This window comes from Anoplophora glabripennis, unplaced genomic scaffold (assembly GCF_000390285.2).
Source record: "Anoplophora glabripennis isolate ALB-LARVAE unplaced genomic scaffold, Agla_2.0 scaffold57, whole genome shotgun sequence".
Taxonomy (NCBI): Eukaryota; Metazoa; Arthropoda; class Insecta; order Coleoptera; family Cerambycidae; genus Anoplophora; species Anoplophora glabripennis.
The window spans coordinates 695,769-721,615 of NW_019416296.1; the positions used below are offsets into that span (position 1 = coordinate 695,769).

Genomic DNA, 25,847 nt, shown 5'->3' on the forward strand with positions numbered 1-25,847 from the left:
CATTAAAAACGAGATTCTTATTTCTTACTTTGCTTAATTTTTAAGATTGTGCACAAACTAGTTTTATAATGAACCGAGAAAACAATGCATTTACTATTTCCGAACGTGTCGATATGGTGTTAGTGTATGGTGCAGTCGGAGAAAATGCGCTCGCGGCGACTAGATTCTACCGGGAACGATGGTCACAACGTCACCCCCCATGTGCAAATACAATTCTACAGTGCGTTCAGCGGCTACGAGATACGGGAAGTGTTATGCCTCCAGAAGAAGGACGTGGTCAGCAAGTGAACCTTAATGTTGAAGATGCAGTGATGGAAAATCTTGATGAAGACCCCAGAATTAGTACTCGACGACTCGCACAGTAAGGAACCTCATCTCGTACCATACATCGCATCTTAATGCGCCAGCTGTTGCAACCCTATCATCTGCAACCAGTTCAACAGATTTTACCCCCGGATTGTGATCAACGAATGCGTTTTTGCAGATGGTTTTTACGACAATGTGCCAATCAAGTAGACTTTTCTGCTTATGTTTGTATAACAGATGAGGCGACATTTACCCGTGATGAAGTGGGTTTCCATAATATGCACATATGGGCCGATGAAAATCCTCACGCGATTAGGGAAACTCGTTTTCAATATCGGTTCTCGGTAAATGTTTGGGCTGGCATAATAGGCGATGTAATTGTGGGTCCCTATTTCTTTGAAGGACGACTAAATGGACCAATATATGCTGGCTTTTTGGAGAACCGGTTGCCTGAATTATTGGACGATGTGGCATTACAAGTTCGGACACGCATGTTTTATCTTCAAGATGGGGCTTCTCCTCACAGTACTCGGGAAGTAACGACAATTTTGAATGAAATGTTTCCTCGGCGATGGATTGGACGCTTAGGTCCTGTGCCGTGACCACCTCGATCATCCGATCTAACTCCAATGGACTTTTGGAGTCACTTGAAGTCATTGGTTTACAATACTCCAATTCCTATGGTGGAAGAATTGCGAAACCGTATACTTGAAGCTGCTGACATAATTAGAGGAATACCTAGAATTTGGGAAAATGTTCGCCAAAATTGGGTGCGTCGGTGCCATGCCTGTATCTGCGTTGATCGGGATCAATTTGAACATTTTCTCTAGAAATGGTAAGTTTTATTTCATTTTGTTCCATAATGGAGTTTGTTTAGTGTACGCAGTTGGCAATTACAGATGCTTACGGATGTGTTTTTTTTGCGTACTCTTGCAGTAACAACAATGCATTTAAGATAGTAATTACTATTAATTATTATAATAAGAAAATATCAGTTTTTTTTTAAATATCAATTTTTCTTAGTTTCTACTTTTGCACTGAAAAAGTCCCCATAAATTGAGAAGTATCTTTATATCTTTCAACGACGATTTGTTTATGCGGCTAGTCCACAGCACGTAACTCATCGTACACCACAAGGACAGGACCGTTCCAGAGAAAATATTTTGATCCATAATTGAACTTTAATTTACGAAAAAAAACGCAAAAATGGAACTTTTTCGTATAAGACTTTTCTATTACAAATATCGTTAGGAAGCTGTAGTTTAATTTTTATAGATTATACATGCCACACCCTGTAGAGAGCATTATTCAGTAATTTCAATTGATTTTATGTCCCTTTTGATACATAATTGCCAATATTCAGCATGCAATTGAAAGTATTTTATGAGGATATATTGTCAGAAATAGATATTAAACAAATAAGTAGGTACTTACACCAACAATAATATTTACTTTTTTGCAACATTGACGTTAACATTATGTAAGAATATGTTCTTAAAAAGGTCGTTTGGATTGTAAAAGCTGTAATATATACCTAATTATAATTACTGTAACTTCGGTACTGCGGAATTATTCTCGGAATAAATTATAAATACCTACAATGAGAAATTTCAATGACCAGATTTAGAATGCTCTTTACATTTGCCAATTTTTGACTCAATAAATGTATTCACGTAAAACATAAATAATTGCAGTAAATTTTTTAACAATAAATCGATAAAATTGGGGTATTCTGCTACACACACTTTGCTATTGCTTTTGTTATAGTACAAGTAGTTACGTTTTTGTTATTGTCGTCATGCTTTTTTATTTTAAAAGTTGTCAGCCTTAAACGTGACGAATAAATTGCCAATGTTTTGCAACAGGATGTCGCACATGCAGCGAACTCTCTCGGATGATTTCTACAACAATTTATTATCTCAAAAATTATTACACGTAAAATCCGTTTGAATTGTTTACTCAATCTGCGGTAATTTGAAATGAGAATTGGGAAATGCAGATATAGTAAAAGTTTTGAATAATCAAATTAACCTCAATCTAATGAATTATGTATGTGTGGAAAGCACATTTCCGTAATGTGGTTAAATAAATTATATTTAATCAGACAAAAATAAATATTTACCTAAATATTTCGATAGTCCTATGGTATACAGCATGTCAGGATGAATTGGTTAAACCCAAATTTTTAATTCTAGCACTCAAGAAAGAAAAAAAATGCTATATTACTTCGCTGCCCATCGCCAACATCTTTGATTTAGTATCATTATTTTACAGACTCAAATACTTCACATACGCACAGGGGGTATTGATAATATACATGGTCGGAAAGTCCCCATGGTTCATCGGCCGTTACGTGAGAGCGATAAAGTAAGTCGTAGAAATCCGTGCGACAGAGAAAGATGCCTATAATGAAGGCGTCTAATAGTCACCGCCCATTTCGCCCTTCCACAAATAGAAGTGGATCTTATTTGTGGAAGGGCGAAATGGGCGGTGACTATTAGACGCCTTCATTATAGTCATCTTTCACTATCGCACGGATTTCTATGACTTTTTTTATCGCTCTCATGTAACGGCCGATGAACCATGGGGGCTTTCCGACCCTGTATCCATAAGTGTATCAGTTGGAAATTGTCACAAGACATTAAAGAAGTAACTGCATAAGGGGCATTCCACGCCCAATCGAGCACTTTTAACCCTGACCTCTTTCGATTTGGCTGAAACTTTTTTTATTGTTTTCTACCCCATTGACATCTGAAAATTTTTTCAAATTTTTCAAAACAAAAAAAATTATGAATTTTAAAAAATGGCTTGTTTTTAAATAAGCATAACTTTTTCAAAAATTGAGTTATCGGGACGTATTTTTTCAAAATTTTTGTTTGCAAATGTATTTTTTGAAAAAAAATAGATCAAAATTATGTGGACTGTATCATTGTTTTTTCAATTTTTGAAAAAAAAACGAAAATTTCTCCATGATTATACCATTTTCAATTTTTTTTTTCTTATAAAAAACTGACATTTTTTATAAATCCTCAAATTTTTTCAGTGGTGTTTTTTGGTTTCTATTTTTTTTATTGATTGAAAATTTTTTTTCTCAAATTTAGCTTATTTCACATACCATTTTGAAAATTTTTGAAAAAATTGAATAAATTTATTCTATGCAGCAATTAATGACAGTTTCAAAAAGTCAAAAAAGGATGGTTTCAAAATGATTTATTTGGGTTCAAATGCGTTGCATGTCTTTTTTTTAAAGCCCACTGTTCGTTCAAAAATGGACGAAATAACTTTTTTTTTCAATTTCTTTGTTTTTGCATATAGTTTTCGAAAAAAAGTACAAAAAAATTATTCAAAAAGATCTTTTATTTTTTTCTTAAGTTTAAAAAAAAATCGAAATTTGTTCATGTTCACCACTCAATTACTTCTTTCATATATATTTTTTCAATTTTGGATTTCTACATATATACATTTTCAAAAATTTTCAAAAATAGAAAACGAAAAAACACCACTGAAAAAAATTTGATGATTTATAAAAAATCAGTCAGTTTTTTATAAGAAAAGAAAATTTTTCAAAAATGGTAATCATCGAGAAGTTTTCGTTTTAATTCGAAAATTAAAAAAAACAGTGAAGATAGATCCAGATAATTCTGATCTATTTTTTGTCAAAAAGTACATTTAAAAACAAAAAGTTTGAAAAAAAAACGTCCCGATAACTCAATTTTTGAAAAAGTTATGGTTATTTAAAAAAAACTTTTTTTCAAAAATTCACGACTGAAATTTTTTTATGAAAAATGATTAAATAATTATTTGAAATAAATGTCATTTTCTCGCAATATGACGCTTGTTATCTTAAATGGACTTGTCAAACCATCTATCACTGTATTCGTAAGAGAAAGCTTTATCCGAATATTAAAAAATATACCGGGGGTTCCGTAAGAAAAAACAAATTTATTGGGCGTCCAGCTTTTCTGGTCATCCTGTATACAACTGGAACATCTTAAAAGATGCCCCTCGGGAGAACAAAACATACCTGTCTCGGCTTTTTTGTTAAAATCACTCAGTATAAAAGATGAATTTTGTTTCAAACTTTATCATCACGCTGTATATTTAAATATTGAAAAAAAAAAATAGTAAAATATTTGAAACATCATTTTCATTATCTTTGAATGAAAGTGGATTGCAAAAGAGCCTATATTTTTTAAACGACAAACTTCTTCAATCAAAAAATACTTTTTCAATGTAGAATTGGATAAAAATTGAAAATACCTATCTTGATTACTTTGTAAGTAAAAATGCAAAAAATTATGTTTCTATTGAAAAAATAAATACCATATTTTGCAGATTAAACTTAAATATTTGTAAAGAATTACAATATGTACTCCACTGAACTCTTTCTCGGTTATATTGTGATAATCTCCATTGTAAGTTTGGTTGCCTAAGAGCAGCGGTCACGTGGAACTCGCGCATTTATGAAGGCACTGTATACAGCGTGTCCCAAAAGTGACGCTCGTCCTTCCGGGATTTGATTAAGGAGACAAAAACGAATTGAAAATCAAGAGTGGAATATTTTCCGATTGTTTTCCGTTGTTGAGTTATTCTAAAAAATTAAAAAATAAGAAACCCTTTTTTTTCTCAAAACTGAGGTCTGTGCTTATGGGGACAAGACATATAATTTATAACCAATAGTAGGTAAGTACAGTTTTCGATTGTCGGTTGTACCTGGGTGTTTGGAATTATTTTAACCTGAAAAGGATAGAAAAAACATTTTAATAATAAAACATAAACTAAAACCTGTTTTACAAAAGGTGATCAAATAAGTTGTTTTCTACTTCAAGACAAAGATTATCACGATTCAACACTGAAGTATGAATACTTTGTAGCATCTCTTGGTCTATTAACGCGACAGCAGCGTATATACGGACTATAAATCTTTTCTTTTAAATAACCCCAAAAGAAAAATCTAGGGGATTCAGGTCTGGTGATCTAGGAGGCCATGTCCACCTCTTCGAATCCATCTGTCTCGGAAGTTTCCATTCAGATAACTAAATTTTATATTCGTAAACCATGACGTGATGGAGCTCCATCATGTTGAAACCAATAATTTAGTCAAACTGCTATAACGGAACGTCATTCAGAAATTACAATTGTTAAGTTTTCATTTAAAAACATACGGCTGCAGCAAATACAGCTTTGAACTACATAAATATTTAATAACCCAGCCCAAATGTTTATTTTTAGTTTTTTGAATAATTTTTTCAATAACTCAACAAAGAAAAACAATCGGAAAATTTTCCACTCTTGATTTTCGATTTGTTTTTGTCCCCTTAATCAAAATCCATAAGGACGGACGTCACTTTTGGGACACCCTGTATATCAAGTTTCGTAAAGATTCAAGATCTAAAAAAATTACCATAATTGCAATGTATGACATGTAATTATCAATAACTCAGCAACGAGTCATCTATCCAATTGCTGGGAGCTTACTATTTTTTTACATTTTAACATTTTCCTCAAGAACATTGCGGTTTACGAAACAAACATCAAGGCACAAAAAAGTTTCTAAATTCAATGGCTTTCTAGCTAACTAATAATTTAAAAAAAAAATCAAAATTTGCGACCAATTTTTTCTGTTTCCAAAGACAACGGGGGCCACGAAAAAGTGTCTTAAGGGAGTTTCTCGCCAAAAAGCGTAGCACTGTGAGATTCCACATGTCATAAAACCCCTGTGTATCAAATTTAGTGATTCTCGTACAATATGGTTTTGAGATATAAAAAAGACTTTTTAGGGGCAAATTTCAGGGGACTGTAACTCCGAAAGAGGGGTCCAGTTGGCAAAAAGAAAAAATACGGCTCCCCTAAATTTGTCTTAAGAATCTATGACCAAATTTTGTTGCATGAATTTCGGGACACACTGTACATGAATTGGGGAGTATTCTCCGAAGTTTCATAGGGTTTCACTAATTTTTAGAAAATTCACAACGATTTTAAGAAAAACATCGATATTTGCTATTTTCTGTTGATTGCAAAGTTATTTCTTCTCAAAGTGCGATCAAACTGAGATACTGAAGAGAAACAGATAAAAAGTATTTTTCTTCGACGTAAATTGTTCCTACTAATCCTGAAACGACCTGTAAAACCCGAGAAACATACTGGTGCTTCTTGTTGGCATGGATTGGGAATCTATAGTACGATCGTATTCGATGCAAAGTAGAGCAAAAAATTGTCGGTCTTTTATCAAAGGAAAATTGTGTCATCATTTTTAGGAGGCGTAAGATGAACCGTTTCGAATTTAAAATGAAATTGAATGTAAAATCTGAAATACCGCCGCATACGCACTGTGTTCTGGTACTAGCTGTAGTCGGCCAGGTGCATCGAGTGTACGAAGTGGTCGGTTATACGTCAAATACTAACCTGGCGAGCTTGATCGTAGAGCAGGGAACAATAAACAGTGGCGCGTACAGAGGTGAAATGTAGTACATATGTGGAATTTAAATAACGAATTGGATTTATAATAAATTACATTTAAAACAAATAGTTTATGAGAATAAAGGGATTTTTGTAGGAACAGGGTTCCAGACGTGAACTGATCTCTTCATCGCACCCCATTACGATTCTTTTTTTTATAAGGAGAACGAAGTTTCAAAGCAAAAACCTTGTATAACAGATATACTATAAATATTTACAGAATGAAAACAAAATATAAATCCTATGATATGATTCTATCAAATGAAAACACTAACAACAATTCTCTACCAATCTCAACAAAATAAGTTATTTTTCTATCAAACAAGAAATGTTAACAAATTATAAACAAAATATAAATTCTATGATTTATGTACTGTACGCCAAACTGCATTTTTCTCATCTTCATTTAATATTAATTTCTTCTTTGCACCCCCTTTTTTAGGTTTCTTAACGTCTCCTTCAATTTTCTTCTCTCTTAAAATTTTGAAAACAGATAATTCGCTTACTCCAGTATATCTAGAACACATTTCCACCAAACCAGTCTTCAGTTTCATGGGATGATCCTTTTCTAAAGGGTTATAGACATTTAATATTATCGTTTTTTCTCTGTAACTTAATATAGATTTTTTTGTACCCACAGCAGTACATCCGGCTCGCGAACATCCAGGCACCGCCTCCATTTATCCATATAACGACAACAGAGCAATAATAATACAAAAAACTTCACTTCACTAGCACAGAAAATATAATAGCATTCACGATTCACAAACAACAGCCCGAAACACACACACAGCACACAAATAAAACACTAAAAACACTTTTGTTACGGAGCACAAGAAATATGATTTCACTCACAAATTCTCAAATAATAGCGCGAAACACACATATAGCCCGAAAGAAATATAATTGCACTTATAACAGTTATAACCTCACAAATATCGCGAGCGAGAAACACGCAGCACCAATACAACCGAAACGAAACTGACCACGCCAGGCCGGCACGCGCGCCGCCGCAAAAAACACAAGACACAAGTCATATGAGGGATAATGAAGGGAGTAATAAATGTATTGTTGTCCTGCCGCCCAATGTGCGAAGGAGATGCCTTTGTTTTTCATTTTGTCCTTCATAAATATATAACTGTTAATCCATAATGCATAAAGAAATTATTCAATTTCCAAAACCCCCTATAAAATGTGTTGCACTGATTCCCTTGACAGGCAATGATTTATTACTTTGCATCGAATACGATCGTACTATAGTTTTGTATCGGTTTGTCTACAGAAAAAAGAAAATCATACTTACACGAGGAGAATGAGTGGGAAGGTGACGTCCTCGTATTCCCTCAGCCCCCCGGGCAAATACAATCTAACTTGGGCCTTATACCCGAACTCAATCTCAACAGAGATTGTTTTAACTTGCGGGGGTGACAGTTTCCTAACTTTTCTCCTTAATTTAAAGCTGGTGTCTAGAACTACCCGCCTGGCGTTCGACGAGGTCTTCACCAGGAGGACTATCGGAATTTCTGGTCCCAGACATTCCTGGATATAAAATTTAAAATTTCTACTGAATATCACATTGTTGTAGTCACAGGGGTAGTCCAACCAGAGGCTGTTGCTTATCATCGTCTCGTTCATGTTTTCCGTGAAGGTCACGTTGGCGTCTATTTCCGGTCTGCACGTCATACACATCCATTCGGATGTGGAGTTCCTGTTGGTTATCCGGACGAGGTGCCGCACGGCGGGGGTGTTATCTATGGTTCCTATTGCGTATCTGCAACATAACTTCTTTCGTTTTACTGTGTAAAACATGCAATCGATATTTTTTGCAAAAAAATGGGAATAGTTAAAATAAATATGGGCTATTTTTTTTATTAGAAAACATGTTTAGAACTTCTGATTTCAGTGTAGTATTATAAATCAGTGCTTTGAAAAGCATTTCGTACTAATGGTGAGCATTTTATTTAAAGAAATTTTGTTTAAAATCAAAATATGTACCTTTCATTTCAAATTTAGTTTGTGTCTCTATACAGGGTGTAACTAAATAAGTGTAAAACATTTAAGGGGGTGATTCCTCATCGAAAAAAAGATAGGATCTTTCATATAAAGAAACTTCATTGGAGCATCCCTTGTTAAGATACAGCGGGGGTACATAAAATTTGTTTAACAATTTTTTTCACAAGCACTAAACAAGTTATAATTTTGAAATTAACCTGACATTTTCTGCTACCAAAAAGACACTTAGCCAGTAATTTATTTGGTTTACCCCATGGTTGTAAGGGGTGGAAAACGCAACCCCTAAAATTTATTTCCAACGTAATTTTTTGTCTTATTATTTTTTTACCATTTAAAAAATTATTTCCGATAGCCTGTTTCATTCTAAAAAAAAATGTCTCTTGAATTTTTTGCCCAAATTAAACCAGTTCGCAGCAAAAAATTATTTTACGAACAAGATACATATCGCCATAAAACGAAAATACGAAACTAATTTATCTAGTAGGCCGCCATTAGCGATACTGACAATTAAATTGGAATCAAGCTGTCAGTTTGTAAATTTTTGAAATTGAAGTAATACTAATTGTGTATTGTTCTGTTCTTAATTTGTTACTTTAATAATTCACTTGTTATTAAAATGGCATACACAAATGAGGAAATGGCTGATATGCATTACGTTTACGGTCTGTCGCAGGGGAATGGGTTAGAAGCTTCTACAAGATATGCTGAAATGTATCCTCAACGGCAGCATCCTTCACATAGAATATTTGTCTGACTTCATCAACGATTACGTGAATATGGTTCATTCAACAAAAGAACGCAGGATTGTGGTCGCCATCGAGAAGTAAGAACACCACAGCTTGAGGCAGCAGTACTTAATTTGATAGAAGAACAACCTACTACCAGTACTAGAAAGATTGCTTTCCAGCTAAATGTTGATCATATGACGGTATTTCGAATTTTAAAGGAACATCTCTTATACCCTTACCATCTGCAACGAGTACAGGCACTGTTACCGCGAGACTTTCCGAACCGTCTTGAATTTTGCAATTGGATGCTGGAAATGATTAGAAGAAATCGTGACTTTCTGAAGACGATCGAATTCACAGACGAATGTAGTTTTTCTCGGGACAAGATTATTAATTTTCATAATTACCACATATGGGCTGATGAAAACCATCACGCTATTGTCGAAACTAACCATCAAGAACAGTTTTCTCTTAAGGTGTGGGTCGGAGTTATTGGGGATTATTTAATTGGGCCTCATTTTCTACCTCCTCGATTAAATGGTGAGGCATACGTTCAATTTTTAAGAAAAGTGCATCCCCCCGTACTGCTGGAGGAAGTTCCTTTGGGCGTCAGAAGGGATATGGTTTTTATGCATGATGGGGCTCCCGCCCATTTTAGTCAAGTAGCACGTCAGCATTTAACTGAAACATATGCAAATCAGTGGATAGGTCGAGGAGGACCACAGAATTGGCCCGCTCGATCCCCGGATCTCAATCCTCTGGATTTGTCTACTTGGGGCCATTTGCAGCATTTGGTTTATCGTACTCCTGTTCGCGATGTAGAGGACTTAAGAAACCGCATTATCGATGCGTGCAGGGTAATTAGAGAGACTCCAGGAATATTTGAGCGAATACGTGGCTCAATGCGCCGACGTCTAGACGCATGCGTAATGTCTGAAGGTAGACATATTGAACATTTACTATGATTTCTACATGTTGTATGTTTTGTTATTATTAAATTAGTTTTGATTATTCCCCTTTAATCATTTAATGCAGGTAGTAACTACAAAATAACAGTAAATCCAGTCCGCATTTATGACGATGTATCTCTGTAGTTGTTCGTAAAATAATTTTTTACTGCGAACTGGTTTAATTTGGGCAAAAAATTCAAGAGACATTTTTTTTTAGAATGAAACAGGCTATCGGAAATAATTTTTTAAATGGTAAAAAAATAATAAGACAAAAAATTACGTTGGAAATAAATTTTAGGGGTTGCGTTTTCCACCCCTTACTACCATGGGGTAAACCAAATAAATTACTGGCTAAGTGTCTTTTTGGTAGTAGAAAATGTCAGGTTAATTTCAATATTGTAACTTGTTTAGTGCTTGTGAAAAAAATTGTTAAACAAATTTTATGTACCCCCTTTAAGTGGCTGTATCTTAACAAGGGATGCTCCAATGAAGTTTCTTTATATGAAAGATCCCATCTTTTTTTCGATGAGGAATCACCCCCTTAAATGTTTTACACTTATTTAGTTACACCCTGTATTGCAATCTATTTTTTTTTTAAATTAATTTTTGTGTGCTATTGATAGAGGTTATAATATTTTTTTATTCGTAGCAAAATACAAGATATGAAAACGGAAAACAATTTTAAAAGTTATACGAATAAACAATACTTTATAAGTTGTTTCAAGAACATAAAGTAAAATATGTCCATACATCACAAAATGCCTATCACAGGAAGACATCAAACATGTATAATAAAATAAAACAGGAAAGGAATACATAAATATACGGAGAAAAAAAAAGTATGTATATGTTTACGGAATCAGTCAATTCGGATTAATAAAATTGTATTAAAAAATATTTTAACCAACACCTGTATATAATGATACTATAATTTCTTTGGTTTTAAAGGAATAATGTGGCCTATAAGTCACTAGTGAGCTATAAGTCATAAGTTACTGGTAAGTTATGACTTATAACCTAGTGACATAAAAAGACAAAAATGATTGGTTTATTTTTCTAGTCTTTATTAGAAAACCAATTTGAAACAATAATAAGTCAACAAATAACCTAAAATGCTACAAACTCACAATCTACCTACTTATTAATATTAACATTAACATTTACGGTAAAGCTGTAATTTGATGCTAAAGGATTATTGGAATAATTTTGTAATTGTGGTAAATTTATAGAACAGGTTACCCCTTTGCTTGTGCTTGCTTCAGGAGTTTGCACCCCTTGTATCTTTTTAGCATTATCAATTTTGCTGGAACAAGCACATTTTAGCCTTAGCCTTAGGCCATTTTAGGCCTTAGCTTACAATATTTTCTAATTAATTCAATTGGATTAACACAAAATCCTTCATTTAACACAGCAAAGCTTCTTGGTTTGTTCGTTTTAGTATTTGAAATCATGATGTGGATATACTGCCCTTTGTCTTCTATATTGTCATTGATAAATTGTCTATTTTCAAGAAATCAGGTACAATGTTATATAGTTTAGGTGCTAAATATAGTAGTGATCTTTGGTCAAAATTAGATAAGTACTTTTGTTTTCCTCTGGTTTCATAGTTATGAGACATTTCGTACTTATTATTAGTATAATGATACCTACAAACAGAGTTGTAGTAATAAAGTTGTCTTACATCGAAGACTTTGGCTTCAAGGTACAACTCATTACTAGGGTAAGTTAATTCTTTTTGCAACATCATCTTTAAACGTCTTTTTTGTAGAATTGTGAGTGGCTCAATGTCACTACTAACCGCTGAACTCCAAGATAGTACGGTGTAATTCACATGACTCTCTATTAAAGTATGATAGACCATTCTTAGATATTGTCTAGATAAATTCCTACAGAGATACTTAAAGGTGTATAAATCAAAAGATGGGGAAGGCAAGTAGCTCGTCTTTTCCAGGTTAATTGTCAATAGTTTGTAACTGAACCAATCTGTTACATAAGACAAATCATTCTCCACAATTTCTTTAAGTTCGTCCCAAGTGTTACCTGTATCGTCTGCAAAGCCTATAACATCTCCAGTGGTAAGTAAGCCACATAAATCTTTAATATACATTAAAAATAACAGGGCCCCTAAAACCTTACCTTGCGGAACATCATATTCAACAGGTAACTATTCACTGCACTCACTTTAACCTTTACACATTGTTTTCTATTTGGCAAATAGCTCTCTAAGAGTTTATGACATTGACCTTTAATTCCTATATTCTCTAGCAATTCTAGAAGCATAGAATGAATGACAGTGTCAAAGGCTTTGGCTTTAAGATCAATGAAAGTGCACAAGCAAGGCTGCCCTTTATCTAGAGTAGAGGAGGCATTATTTGGGAGCGTTATGATAGCATCTTGGGTGGACGTATGTTCCATAAAACCATATTGTTTTTGTGAAAGTAACTTATATTTATTTAAAAACGATGTTATTCTTATTTTGATAATATTTTCAAATATTTTACTAGTTAGTTTTAGTTGATAACGCAGTATTTCCTTTTTTTAAATAGGAATAACCACAGAATTTTTAAATGCAGATGGCCAAGTATCGGTTTTCATGCACTCATTCTCAGTCACAAAGTCCACAATATGTTTAATTAACTCTGATTTCAGGTTGTCAATTCCAGGAGATTTTTTATTGTTTCAATTTAGTAACGAATTCATTGAATTATGTACCTTTTTTCTGAATAATTAAGTAAATATTGATTTGTTACATTTGTTTTCTAAAAATTTACCAGCATTTGCTTTTTAAATAGCGTTAAATTAAACTTTCTGAAGTTAATTTTTTAATCGTTTTGGATTTTCTTCTTATGAAGTTTTATTTCGTTCTTGAAACTAGTTTAGGTTCTATTTAAACTATAATCCTCCACAATGCACTAGTGTTATTTTTATTTACGTCTTATTCTAAATTTTTTTCTTGGCATATGACTTGGCAAACGCAATTTATTAGTTTACTTATGCATAAATTATTCTGTGATGTGGATAACGGTTCTCAAAATGTATGTGGATGCATGAGGTAAAAAAATATGTGATCCGACAATATTTGTAATTTGAAAAAAAAAGCTTTCAATTACTCGTATACCCAGAGATAAAAATTTAAGATTTATTTTGTTTAGTAAGCTGTTCCAAGCAGCCAAAGAGTGTTGTGAATACTTTAATCAAATCGTCTCATGTCCCTCTCGTGTACATAACTGCTACGCCACTGCATTGTTTACATTTTCTTGTTTACCTTTATAATGTGTCAAGATACAGGTATGTCCTTTTCTTATTTATAATACGAATTTTATGATTAAGTTTTCAATCATTTAGTTGACTGGTAGATTTTCGTATTATTTGCCTTACATTTGTACATACAGCACTGCTATGCCTGCTGTTTGGACACAACCATTAGCGGAAATTTGCAAAGAGGACATTAAAAATGTTTGGCAACGTCATTAAGATTGTTCCGATTTGTTCATCAACAGAACTGAAAAACTATGAATGCGACAATTCATAAAAAAAAACTGAGAATAGGCATTAGTTAAAATTCATACTCTGTAGTTTCTTGTACAAGGTGTAATAACGATTTTGCGACAAAGTTTTACCCAATTGACACAGACAGAGGAAGGCTACCAAAGAGCGAGAGTGTAACGTTCGTCCAAGCTAGTTATAGATTCTGAGAAAAAGTGATATGCTGATTCTAACTATAGTCATAACATCGTAACTTGTAATACTGAGAACTCTGAATATACCGGGTGTATTTTTTAATCTGAAACTTTTAAATATCTCGAGAAATAAGCTCTATATGAAAAAAATGCCAATAATCAAAATTTAATCATTTCGCGGGGGAAATTAGTACTAAAATTCTACGGCTAAAAGTACGTAGGATTTGTCTGAAACATTTTCTTCGATTTTATAGATTGCGCTGTAATCGATGAAATTTATTTTTTTTCAATTTCTACATAAATTATGCATACGATTCTGCAATACGTTTGCAATAAAAAATATCACGTTTCTACAGTAAATAATCAAAATTAGTTTTAAAACAAATTTTATTTCTCAAATTTTCACTTACTGAAAAATGACTTGCCAAGAAAATGCTATTATCGCAACCGGCATCCTTTTTGGGATACTTTGCTTATTACTTATCCGAGTGCTTGATTAAATAATAAAGAGGGATAATCCCCCTCGATCCCAAATCATTGAGGCCAATTTCTAGCCATGGAGTAATGGCGCGGCGCGCTTGATTAAATCTGCTTTTAAATAAATGTATTTTTTTTGTATTATGTTTTAAAGATACTATTTTATTTGTAAAAATAACTTTTATAAATATGTTTTATTATGTTTTGCCAGTACGCCCTGTATATTTCATGAAAAAAATATTTAAATGTTTGATACAATTAAATTTAAAATGCCGAATTTTTAAAGGTGCAATTATTTTCATGGCCGTGCTTATTACTTGAGCTTTAAGTCGTGATTTATTATTGCCTTTTTTAAGTGAGGTTTCATTACATTTATCGCAAAACAGTGGAAATGGCAACGAATACAAAAGACGAACAATTTATTTACTTTAACAAACTACCTTTATTTCAGATCCAATTTATTTAGTCTAAATATGATGAATTGTGAGTGTCATTAATTATATAAAACCGACCCCAATAATGTAGGTACAGCGATATTTATTATTTTGGTAGAACTCATTTTGACAGAAACAGGAAATTACACGGGTTGAGTATGTTGACATTTCTAAAAAAATAGAGTTAAAGAGGTACCTTAGTGACAAAAGCACCCGTCAAGGTATCGGACATACCTCATATATGAATTCTATGACTAAATTTAAGCAAAAACTGTTCTATTCACTTTTCCCGAAATCCCAACGGTTCTTGAAATATCAGGGGGTTTGAAGTTGCCAGATCGTATGGGTAGTTGCTAAATAGGGAGGTCTTTCTGAAACTACCTGTATATTACTACACCGTTTGTGTTTTTTTAATCAAAAATAGTAAAATCGCTTTTTAAGGTTTTGACTGATTCATTTGGTGCAAGCGTTTGTTCATTAATATTTATTCCAGATGAAAATAAAAGCAATAATAATGCTGTAATTAAAAGTATTTCTCATTATTCTTACTACCATATTTTATGCATTTTACATGAAACTTGAATATCGTTGGGGATTATATAGCTCATTTACATATTATGTAAATATCATTTCAATGACGAAACAAAGATATTAAGATGAGCATAAAAATATCCCTGAATTAATAGCCATCAGTTTGTTAAAATGCAAATATGAATTTGCATTCGTATTATTCGAAACTACAGCAAATTTAGTAGTATTAGTATGGTTTAAACTGGAATTATAATACTTTAAACAATTATTTCAGATCATGATGCTATTTAAGTCAAATTAAAAATATAGCATTTCGTTAGAAATATGACTTTTTGTCAAATAAATAATATTAGACAATCTCTCCAAATTTCGGCACTTAATATTAATAATTAGCGTCACAGCGATTAAATAAAAAAATATATATCTCAGCTTCTAATCAAATTAGAACAACGATTTTTTTTTAAATTCGAAGAAAAATAATGGTAACTAAACTATAGAGGTTACTATTTCATTTTATAATAATTACCTATCTTAACAATTTAATAAATATTAACATTTTTAAACAAATTAAATTTGAAAAATTCAATTCTCAGTAAATGCATATGTCAATACAACTATTTATGTACAAAAGCAACTAATGATCGAAACTCTACAATGCCTGTGAGCTTGAGAAAAATGAATTGAAAACAGCATCTTTTTAGATAACAAATTCCGGCAACGCCAAACTAATGAAGCTTTCGGGCTGAAATTTTTACCACTCATTAAGGGTGCAAAGAGCTTAAAAAATCCTGAATTACAAGTGTCTGCGATGAAAATTGCATTAATTATTAGCAATTGAAAAAAACGGCAATTTTCGACCATTTTTGAGCTCTCGCGCATAAACAAATTATCGGAATTTAATCGGACTTCTCAGTTTATAGGTTTATTTAATACCTACCTTTTTTGTATAAACCTTTTTTCGCTATGAATAACAGTTTTTTTTATGAGACTCAAAAAACTACTTTTCCTTAACTTTGACCATTGTTTAAATAAAGTTTCCCAACTAGTCTCGAGTTGATTTTTTAATATTTTGTTAATAACACGTTTCCGAACAATATTCCGCAGAGAAGCTTCTAATAGTATTTTTTTCCCGAAACAGGTTGTTTCATGTTTATAATGACTGGACTATAATCTTAAAAATTGACGTAATTTGAGTAAGTAACATATATTTTTTAACTTCCCTGATAAATTTACTTACATGTAATGATTCTCTTCATCCCACGCAAGGATTCTGGTAAGTTCAAAGGCTCCATGTGTTAGAGGTCTGACTTTGTTGTTGTATATCTCGCAAATGTGCATATAGTGCCCGTTTTCTCCGTCTTTGACTGGCAGTCTCACCAAAACTTTAGTACCATTGTCATTGAAAATTGGGTGGAAAATCGGTTCTGTCCAACCTATGTGCTCCCTTTCCACATGAAACTGAAAAAATTGTATACAATAATTTTAAATTGTACAACAAATAGTTATACAATTATACAATGCAAAGTGCTTAAACTTCTCTATGTGGAAAAACCTTACATTCTTTCTAATAAAAACAATTTTTTTTTAAATTATTGGCTTCCGAGGTATTTGAGCTTGAAAGTACTTTTTTTAATTCAACAGTTAATTGATAAGTCAAATGACTTCTGGAAGAGATACAAAATGTTGGTGTTGAAATATGGCCTTCTGACTGTCTTGAGGATAGTCCAAACCATATGGCTAGACATAACCAGAACCGTACATCCCTGGGATATACGGGTATATCCTACCAGATATCCTAAGGATATCAAGTTTCTGCTAATTATGAAAGCAAAGGTAGACACTCAACATTAAAAAATGTATGGGTTTAAGAAAATATAAATAATTATGCAAATATGATTCATTTGAACTTACATCCGTGCAGTTGTAGTTATTCTGCGATCTGCACGTGACTATAACGTAAACATTCTGTAGTCTGTTTAGCCAAACTATGGCCACGTTATTGTCACCGTGAAAACTGGCGCTGGTGACGTAACTGTCCGCTTCGACGCTATTGGTGGGCCTCAGTTCGAAAGGAAATAAGAACTTGGGCATCGTCAGGTTTACTATCCACACTGTCACTTCTGGGTTAGCAGTTTCCACCTGAAATACAATCGTGTTTTGAGACGAAGTAAAATTGGAACTATTCCATGATTAATACACAAAAAAAATTATGAAGATGTATGAAAATTGGCTTCCCAACAGTTATTTATGCAACACTAGCAACCCGCCCCGGCTTCGGTAAAATTGGTTGAGTAGTTTNATCCATATGGCTAGACATAACCAGAACCGTACATCCCTGGGATATACGGGTATATCCTACCAGATATCCTAAGGATATCAAGTTTCTGCTAATTATGAAAGCAAAGGTAGACACTCAACATTAAAAAATGTATGGGTTTAAGAAAATATAAATAATTATGCAAATATGATTCATTTGAACTTACATCCGTGCAGTTGTAGTTATTCTGCGATCTGCACGTGACTATAACGTAAACATTCTGTAGTCTGTTTAGCCAAACTATGGCCACGTTATTGTCACCGTGAAAACTGGCGCTGGTGACGTAACTGTCCGCTTCGACGCTATTGGTGGGCCTCAGTTCGAAAGGAAATAAGAACTTGGGCATCGTCAGGTTTACTATCCACACTGTCACTTCTGGGTTAGCAGTTTCCACCTGAAATACAATCGTGTTTTGAGACGAAGTAAAATTGGAACTATTCCATGATTAATACACAAAAAAAATTATGAAGATGTATGAAAATTGGCTTCCCAACAGTTATTTATGCAACACTAGCAACCCGCCCCGGCTTCGGTAAAATTGGTTGAGTAGTTTTTGAGTTAAATCGTAACAAACAAAAAATCAATCATCTTTCATCTAATGCAACCCTAATATTAATTTTAAATTAATTCACGATATATCTATATACCTAAAGACAACAAACGAACTCAAAATTAAAAATGCAAGACCTTTAAATTTAAAACATAATATGTAACTACCAACAATGTGAAAACAAAACGAATTAAATTAAAGTACCTATGTTCAGGACTATCAATTTTAATTAATAAGTAAGTAGTTAAGTATCTTACTTCCTAAAGAAAACAAATACGAGACAAAAATGCGACTATGAAGTTTTAAATGATTCACAATAAGAAAAAAACAAACAAATTATTAAAACTCAATGAAATAAAAGTATGTTTGCAAGTATCTATGTATGTTCCGACTACCTAAAGACAACAAATACAAAACAAAAATGTGACCTTAAAATATCGAACGCAATTATAACTTTCCAACAATACCCAGAAAGAAAACACAGTCGTCGGTCGTCACCTCCATTCGTTCCAAGTCAGTTTATTAAAGGTTTATTAGCTAAACAGTAGGCAAGACGGTGCGGGGGGAGGGTCGGCGATCGCATCAAGTGAAGCGAGGCGCTTGAATTTTATTCTTTTTAATTTTTTTGCGATTATCCTAAGATATTCATTTAAATTATATGGTGTGAAAGAGTAAAATAATGTGCATGAAATGCTTAAAGTCTCTTAACTTATTTGAAATGATAAGGATTAATACCGTATTTGTGTAAATAGCTTTTACATTACCGCTTTATAATTGCCAATTTTTTAAAGTAATAAAATTGATATAGGTAGTATGTTATCTTTAACATATAGACATATGCCACCGCAGACATTTCTGTAGGCATATATAAGATACACAATTCCACCATACATTGATACACTACATAAACTTTCGGACCTCTCCGGCTCGGACGCGAGGGGTCCGCCTCATTTTGATTTTGTTATATCTCCTAAGGTATTCATTTAATTTGCATGGTGTAAAGGGAAAAAATAATCTTCATGAAATGCTCAAGCCAACTAACTAAAGTATTTAAAATGATAAGGATTAATACCGTATTAGTGTAAATAGCTTTCCAATTACCGCTTTATAATTGCCCATTTTTTAAAGTATTAATATGGATATAGTATGTTACCCTTAAGAGATAGACATATGCCATCGCGGACTTTTCTGTAGACTTATATAAGATNTATTCATAATTGTTTTACTCGTCACCGTGATTTATTGAATGTGCCACGACACCACTCTGCTCTATTTGAACGTAGTTTTAGTTATAACTCGGCTAAAATTTATAATTCTTTGTCAGATGACATCAGGGGGGCAACTAGTCTAACAGTTTTTCGGAGAAAAGTTAAGGTCTGGTTCCTTAGTAATCGTGATTGTGTTAACTGATATTTGTATTGCTTATATATTTCATTTGTATGTCTTCTCTCTTGCTGTGAATTGATATAGATGTTTATGATTAACTTTTCTTGTTTTTAAAATTTAATTCAATGTACTCTTTAACTGGGGTGGTTGTATGAGCAACTTGGTTGGTTACCGCCACCCGTTATAGATGTTCTGTTTATGTAATTGTTTTATAACTGAATAAAGGCCTATTATTATTATTAAGTATACAAAGTGAAGCTTTTTAGAAGAGCAGGAATCTATTGTCAAAAGGCTGTAATTGTAAATGTGTTCTAATCTGTGCAAAACGGGGTTCCATAGGGTTCTGCCTTGAAACCCCTACTATTAATTGTTATCTATGTCAATGACTTTTCAATCAACAGTTATTGAGAAACTAAATATGATAAACCAGTTGGTATTACTTAACGGGCTTTCTCATTTGAACTACTTCCATGACCGCTAAAGAATTTTTTTGAAAGAAATTGGATTTTATATCTACAATAGTCGTACAATAAGGATAAGTTTAGGAAGGCGGTCTAGAATGGTATTATTTGTACCGTCTGATTTAAGGTGCAAATTATTATTTGGTACAGTCTTGGTATAGTCTTTCCGAAGTCAGTTGGTCATGTATAAAAACGCCTGGCATGAAAATTAATGAGTTTCATAGGCGCCCCTATAAAAAGTTTCCTGCTAAAGGTAAAAAATAATAATAATTTGTATATAGTGTGTAGAAAATTTCTATCATATGTTCATTTGGCCAACAACACATTTTAATTATTTATGTCCTCAAACAATTTTATTATGTTGATGGTAAATTTTGGTTATGACATATAAAAAAACATTTACATTTTCATTCAAATATATTCTGCTCGGCAAGAACCAACGGGAAGGTATGACCATATCCTTGCCAGGAAAGGATGAGGAAAAGTTGTTAGTCTAGGTTAGAAAAGTTATCAAATAAAAATAATCAACAATAAAATAATTCCGCATTGCTACAATGCACTGCTAGGTAATTTGTCAACAACTGAAAGGACCCCGCACAAACCTTATGGAAAATGGCTTTCGGTCAAAATGGCTGAAATTTAAATATGATATATCTCTCACCTTCCTGAGCAAAAGTCGTCATGGGGCCCAAAGCGATCCTATGTGTAGGTTTAAAGATATAGAGCTTTGAAGCTAACGATTTCATAGCACGGTACTGAATATCTATTAATACCTATTAATTAAGGGGTATTATCTCCCAAACATGAAAAAAATCTAAGCATTCGTTTATAAGTTATAATGAATATTCGAGAAAAAATAATTATATTCAACATCCCGTATCTCGGAAACGAAGCCTTCTACGACATATGTTTATAGGAACTTTTCTTTCTAAAAACATGTGTTCTATCTCCTGTTAAAGTTTGTCTACAAAAAACTGACTCACCCTGTATATACGGAGAAAGGGAGATATATATACACCTATCCTGCACTTATATTCAGCACCGTGCAATGAAATCGTTAGCGTCAAAGCTCTATTCAGGGGTCGGCAAGTAATTTTAGGTGGGGTCCGGATATTTTTGAAAATTTTTAATGAAGTCCACAAAAAAACTCACATTTCTTAGTAATTTTTTATTTTAATTTGCACTCACAAATTTAATCTACCTACTAACCATTAAGAACTCAAATCAATCACGCAATTGTAGTAGAAATGATAAGGGTGGCACTCAAACGTATTATTATCAATAGAAAACTATTTTTTAAATAATTTAATTGAGTAATTTATACTTTAAAAAAATTTTTGGGTCCATTATTTTACCTTCCGCGGTCCGGATCGGTCCGCCAGTTGCCGACCCTTGCTCTATATCTTTAAACCTACACATAGGATCGCTTTGGGCCCATGACAACTTTTGCTCGGGAAGGTGAGAGCTATATCATATTTCAATTTCAGCCATTTTGACCGAAAGCCATTTTCCATAAGGTTTGTGTGGGGTCCTTTATGGCTGGTCGCCCAGTGCGGCCATGTTTGTGCGCCGTTAGTCCGGCCGCGCATTCTTCAACTGGGCGTATACATTTCTACCACCTCCACGTTTAGTTCGACCAGACCTGTATATGGGTATGGCTAAATAAATATGGGAACAAGTTTTTCTAATATTTCGATGCCGAGTTGCTGCATAATGATCGAACCTAACTCTTTGGTCTTCAATTGAGATCGGAAAGACTATAATTTTTTTACCATACACCATTTTGACTATGTTCCCGTTGTTTTCAGGAAAATAGATAGCATATTCGTATTCAGCACCCCTAAATTAGAATTAAATTATAATGGTTTCATACAGTTCCTTTAATGGTCCACAATTGCCTGTTTTTAACAATGTTCATTCAACAGCCGTACAATTTTTACATGATTTTTTTCCCTAACGGTTACTTATTTCTAACGAACTACTGTTAACTAGACCCATATATCTCCATTTTCTTGTAGTGTTTGGTGTTATATAAGCCGATTTCGAGGGTTCTGTCTCAGAAGGGATTCTAACGAGAATTCAAAGATTGTGTTGCGTAAAAAAGTGTGGAGCAAAAAACAAGTTTTAACTTCATCCTATTCAGAGAATTTAGGACAAGGCTTAAACTATATTAAGTTCTGGTTCAGAAATAATTTATTACTATAAGCGGCTCTTCGTCATTCTTCTAGTGCCAGATATAGATTTTATTTTCCTATTTGTTTCCGTTTGAGTAGTGATTTAGTTTCTAATCTTAATTTATGGCCCTTCAAAATCCCCAGAAATAGTAAAATCGTCAATTAAGTTGGTAAATCGTAATCTTAAAATTTCTTTAGGTGAAGTCTTATACTGGAACATTTAAAAGATAAAAGAAATCAAAAATTTCATATTTATTGCTACGCATCTTTTATACAGAGTGAGTCAGTTTTTTGTAGACAAACTTTAACAGGAGATAGAACACATGTTTTTAAAAAGAAAAGTTCCTATAAACATATGTCGTAGAAGGCTTCGTTTCCGAGATACAGGGTGTTGAATATAATTTTTTTTTCTCGAATTTTCATTATAACTTATAAACGAATGCTTAGATTTTTTTCATGTTTGGGGGATAATGCCTATTAATTAAGGGGCATAAAACAAGCGATAAGAATGTTCAAAAACTTGCACAGTGGCGGAGTGGAGGGGGTGCTCAACCCCTTTCTTAAACAGAACTTCTACGCCAATGACTATTTTTTAAAAAAACTGTTATTTTCATTATCTACATACAGTTTAACAAAAATAATGTCCCTTCTTCTGTTTCGAAATTCCTGTGCGTTTCCGAGTTATTTTGATTTTTAGTGTTTGTTGTGGTACTAAATTAAGTAATTTATTTATTATCAATTATCGGCTAAATATTTAATTCTTTCAACGAAACCTACCTAAATATGGTTTGTTAAGGATTTTAAAAAGCCGAAATCTCTTATTCTTTATCTCTTTCCAATGTAGTCAAAATAAATATTTGTTATATCAAGCTATACTCAAATACAAGACTTTTATAAGTTGAAATCTGTTACATTACATACATACAATACATTATTGTGCAGTTGCCAAAAAGTTTTAAGAAGTTGTTAATTAAATATTGTTATAAATTCAAAAAATTTCTCCATAAACATTAACATCAATGTTCATTCAATGTTTTTTTTTGTAATTTAGTTGCAGTACATTAGTATTTACGCAGCACATAATAAATAAGGATTGTTAAAATTAGTGTACTAAACAGATTTCAACTTATAAAAGTCTTGTATTTGAGTATGGCTTGATATAACAAATATTTATTTTGACTGCATTGGAAAGAGATGAAGAATAAGAGATTTCGGCTTTTTAGAATCCTTAACAAACCATATTCAGGTAGGTTTCGTTGAAAGAATTTAATATTTAGCCGCTAATTGATAATAAATAAATTAATTTAGTACCACATCAAACAATAAAAATCAAAATAACTTGGAAACGCACCGGAGTTTCGAAACAGAAGAAGGGACATTATTTTTGTTAAACTATATGTAGATAATGAAAATAACAGTTTTTTTACAAAATAGTCATTGGCGTTGAAGTTCTGATTAAGAAAGGGGTTGAGCACCCCCTCCACTCCGCCATTGTGCACGTTTTCGAACATTCTTATCGCTTGTTTTATGCCCCTTAATTAATAGGCATTATCTCCCAAACATGAAAAAATCTAATCATTCGTTTATAAGTTATAATGAAAATTCGAGAAAAAAAATTATATTCAACACCCTGTATCTCGGAAACGAAGCCTTCTATGACATATGTTTATAGGAACTTTTCTTTTTAAAAACATGTGTTCTATCACCTGTTAAAGTTTGTCTACAAAAACTGACTCACCCTGTATAATTTAGCGTTTTGCCTCTTCCTGTATTCGAGATCCGCATAGTTAATTAAGTTATATTTCATGTAGAAAGTATTCTTTGAAAAACAATTTTTATTTTCAGTATTTAAAAATAATGTATTTTTGTATTACAAACTGTTAGGAAATAGAGCTTGACGAAACTCATCTTGACATCGAAACACGCAGATCAAGAAGAGAGTCTATAGTAGGAGTGACATAGATAAAAGATCTTAATAGTAGGGCACACCTTCTATGCAAAAATTTTGCTCAGGTTTGGTAAATATCCTTACACCATTCGAATCAACATTACCTGAAAGGTTTATAATTTAAATTTGATCGAGGTCAGGCACATCTTCTAAAGTTATTCTGTTTTAATTTTTGGAATGTTAGCAGGGTTGTAATGTAATCGTTATAAAAAAATTCATTGCACGTCTGGCAAAGTGAAAGTGACTACTAGCGATATGTTTTTTGGGTGACGCCCAAACAAGTTCGATAGATTTCAGATCAGGGTGGTATGGTAACAGTTTCAGAGTAGCATGATCTTCGCTTTGAAAAATTTGATCGGCGACCACTGGTTCCACAACATCGGCTCGCAACGGAGACGTCGAAATTGGTATTCGAGCCCCACGTTAGGCGCCATGTCGTAATAACGCTTGGTCGTTAATAAGTTATTACGACATGGCGCCCAATATAAACAATTGGTCAACTGTTTCTAGCACATTTCTAACGAAATAAATGCATCGCTATTTTGTTCGTCTTCTGTCATAATTTTAAATATATTTTGTTCAATTTCACAACTTTGTGCACTTTACGGTTCACAAGTGATTTAAATCTCATAGTTCAAACAACTTTTCCTCAAACTGTGCCGATGTTCAACGTTCGACGTTGTGCAAAACCGTACTTATCTTATCAACTTCGACGTCATCTGTTACATGGGTGTTGTACAATAATAAAAAAGTAATATTAACGGTCGATAGAAGGAAGCACAAAAAACTGGCACTTAGGTAGGAAATTCTGGAAGAAGCCTAAATAGTTGAAGATGGTCAGTTGAAGTACGGTGTGGAGATTAGTAGTAAGACGATCGGCGGGCAGTGTGTCAAAGTAGTGAAAAGTTAATTGTTTAAAGTGTTATTAGTTAGCAGGTAATATTCTTTAAGTACTTTGTTGTTAATTGTTCTATATAATCTTATGATTGTGATGGTTATAGATGTTTCATGATAATAATTCTTTGTAAGTTTAGCTTCCATTGCTTTATGCTCAAGGGCATATATTTTTCCAAGGTAAAATTGTTATAATTATACTTAAAGTTTGCCCATTATTTATTTCATGTTAAAAATATATGTATTGTCCTGATTGCCAGACATTACAATAACGACTTCTTTGTTTCACATCTAACTTGTTTTTGTCATGATAACGTTGTTCGAAAAACCTAGATGTTTCATGATAATAATTCTGTATATGTTTAGCCTTCATTGTCTTACGCTCAGGGGCGTATATTTTATTTATTACATGTTAAAATATGTATATTGTCGTGACTGCCCAGATATTGCATTAACGACCTCTTTGTTTCACATTTAACTTGTTTTATCATGATTAGGTTGTTCTTTGATTTCTTGTGCTCACTTTATGTCATACGTCT

At 33.0% G+C, this 25,847-nt stretch overlaps 1 protein-coding gene across 1 annotated transcript in view; it reads right to left on the reverse strand.

Moving 5' to 3' along the window:
• The window catches only part of LOC108917507 (inactive dipeptidyl peptidase 10), a 123,529-nt gene that overhangs the window by 17,891 nt on the left and 79,791 nt on the right, over positions 1-25,847 (reverse strand). Inside the window, exons 6-8 of the mRNA XM_018724137.1 lie at positions 18,062-18,289; positions 16,816-17,036; positions 8,069-8,536 (exon numbers count right to left, since the gene is read on the reverse strand). Coding sequence (XP_018579653.1) covers positions 8,069-8,536; positions 16,816-17,036; positions 18,062-18,289 — 917 coding nt within the window. The remainder of the gene's footprint in view (positions 1-8,068; positions 8,537-16,815; positions 17,037-18,061; positions 18,290-25,847) is intronic.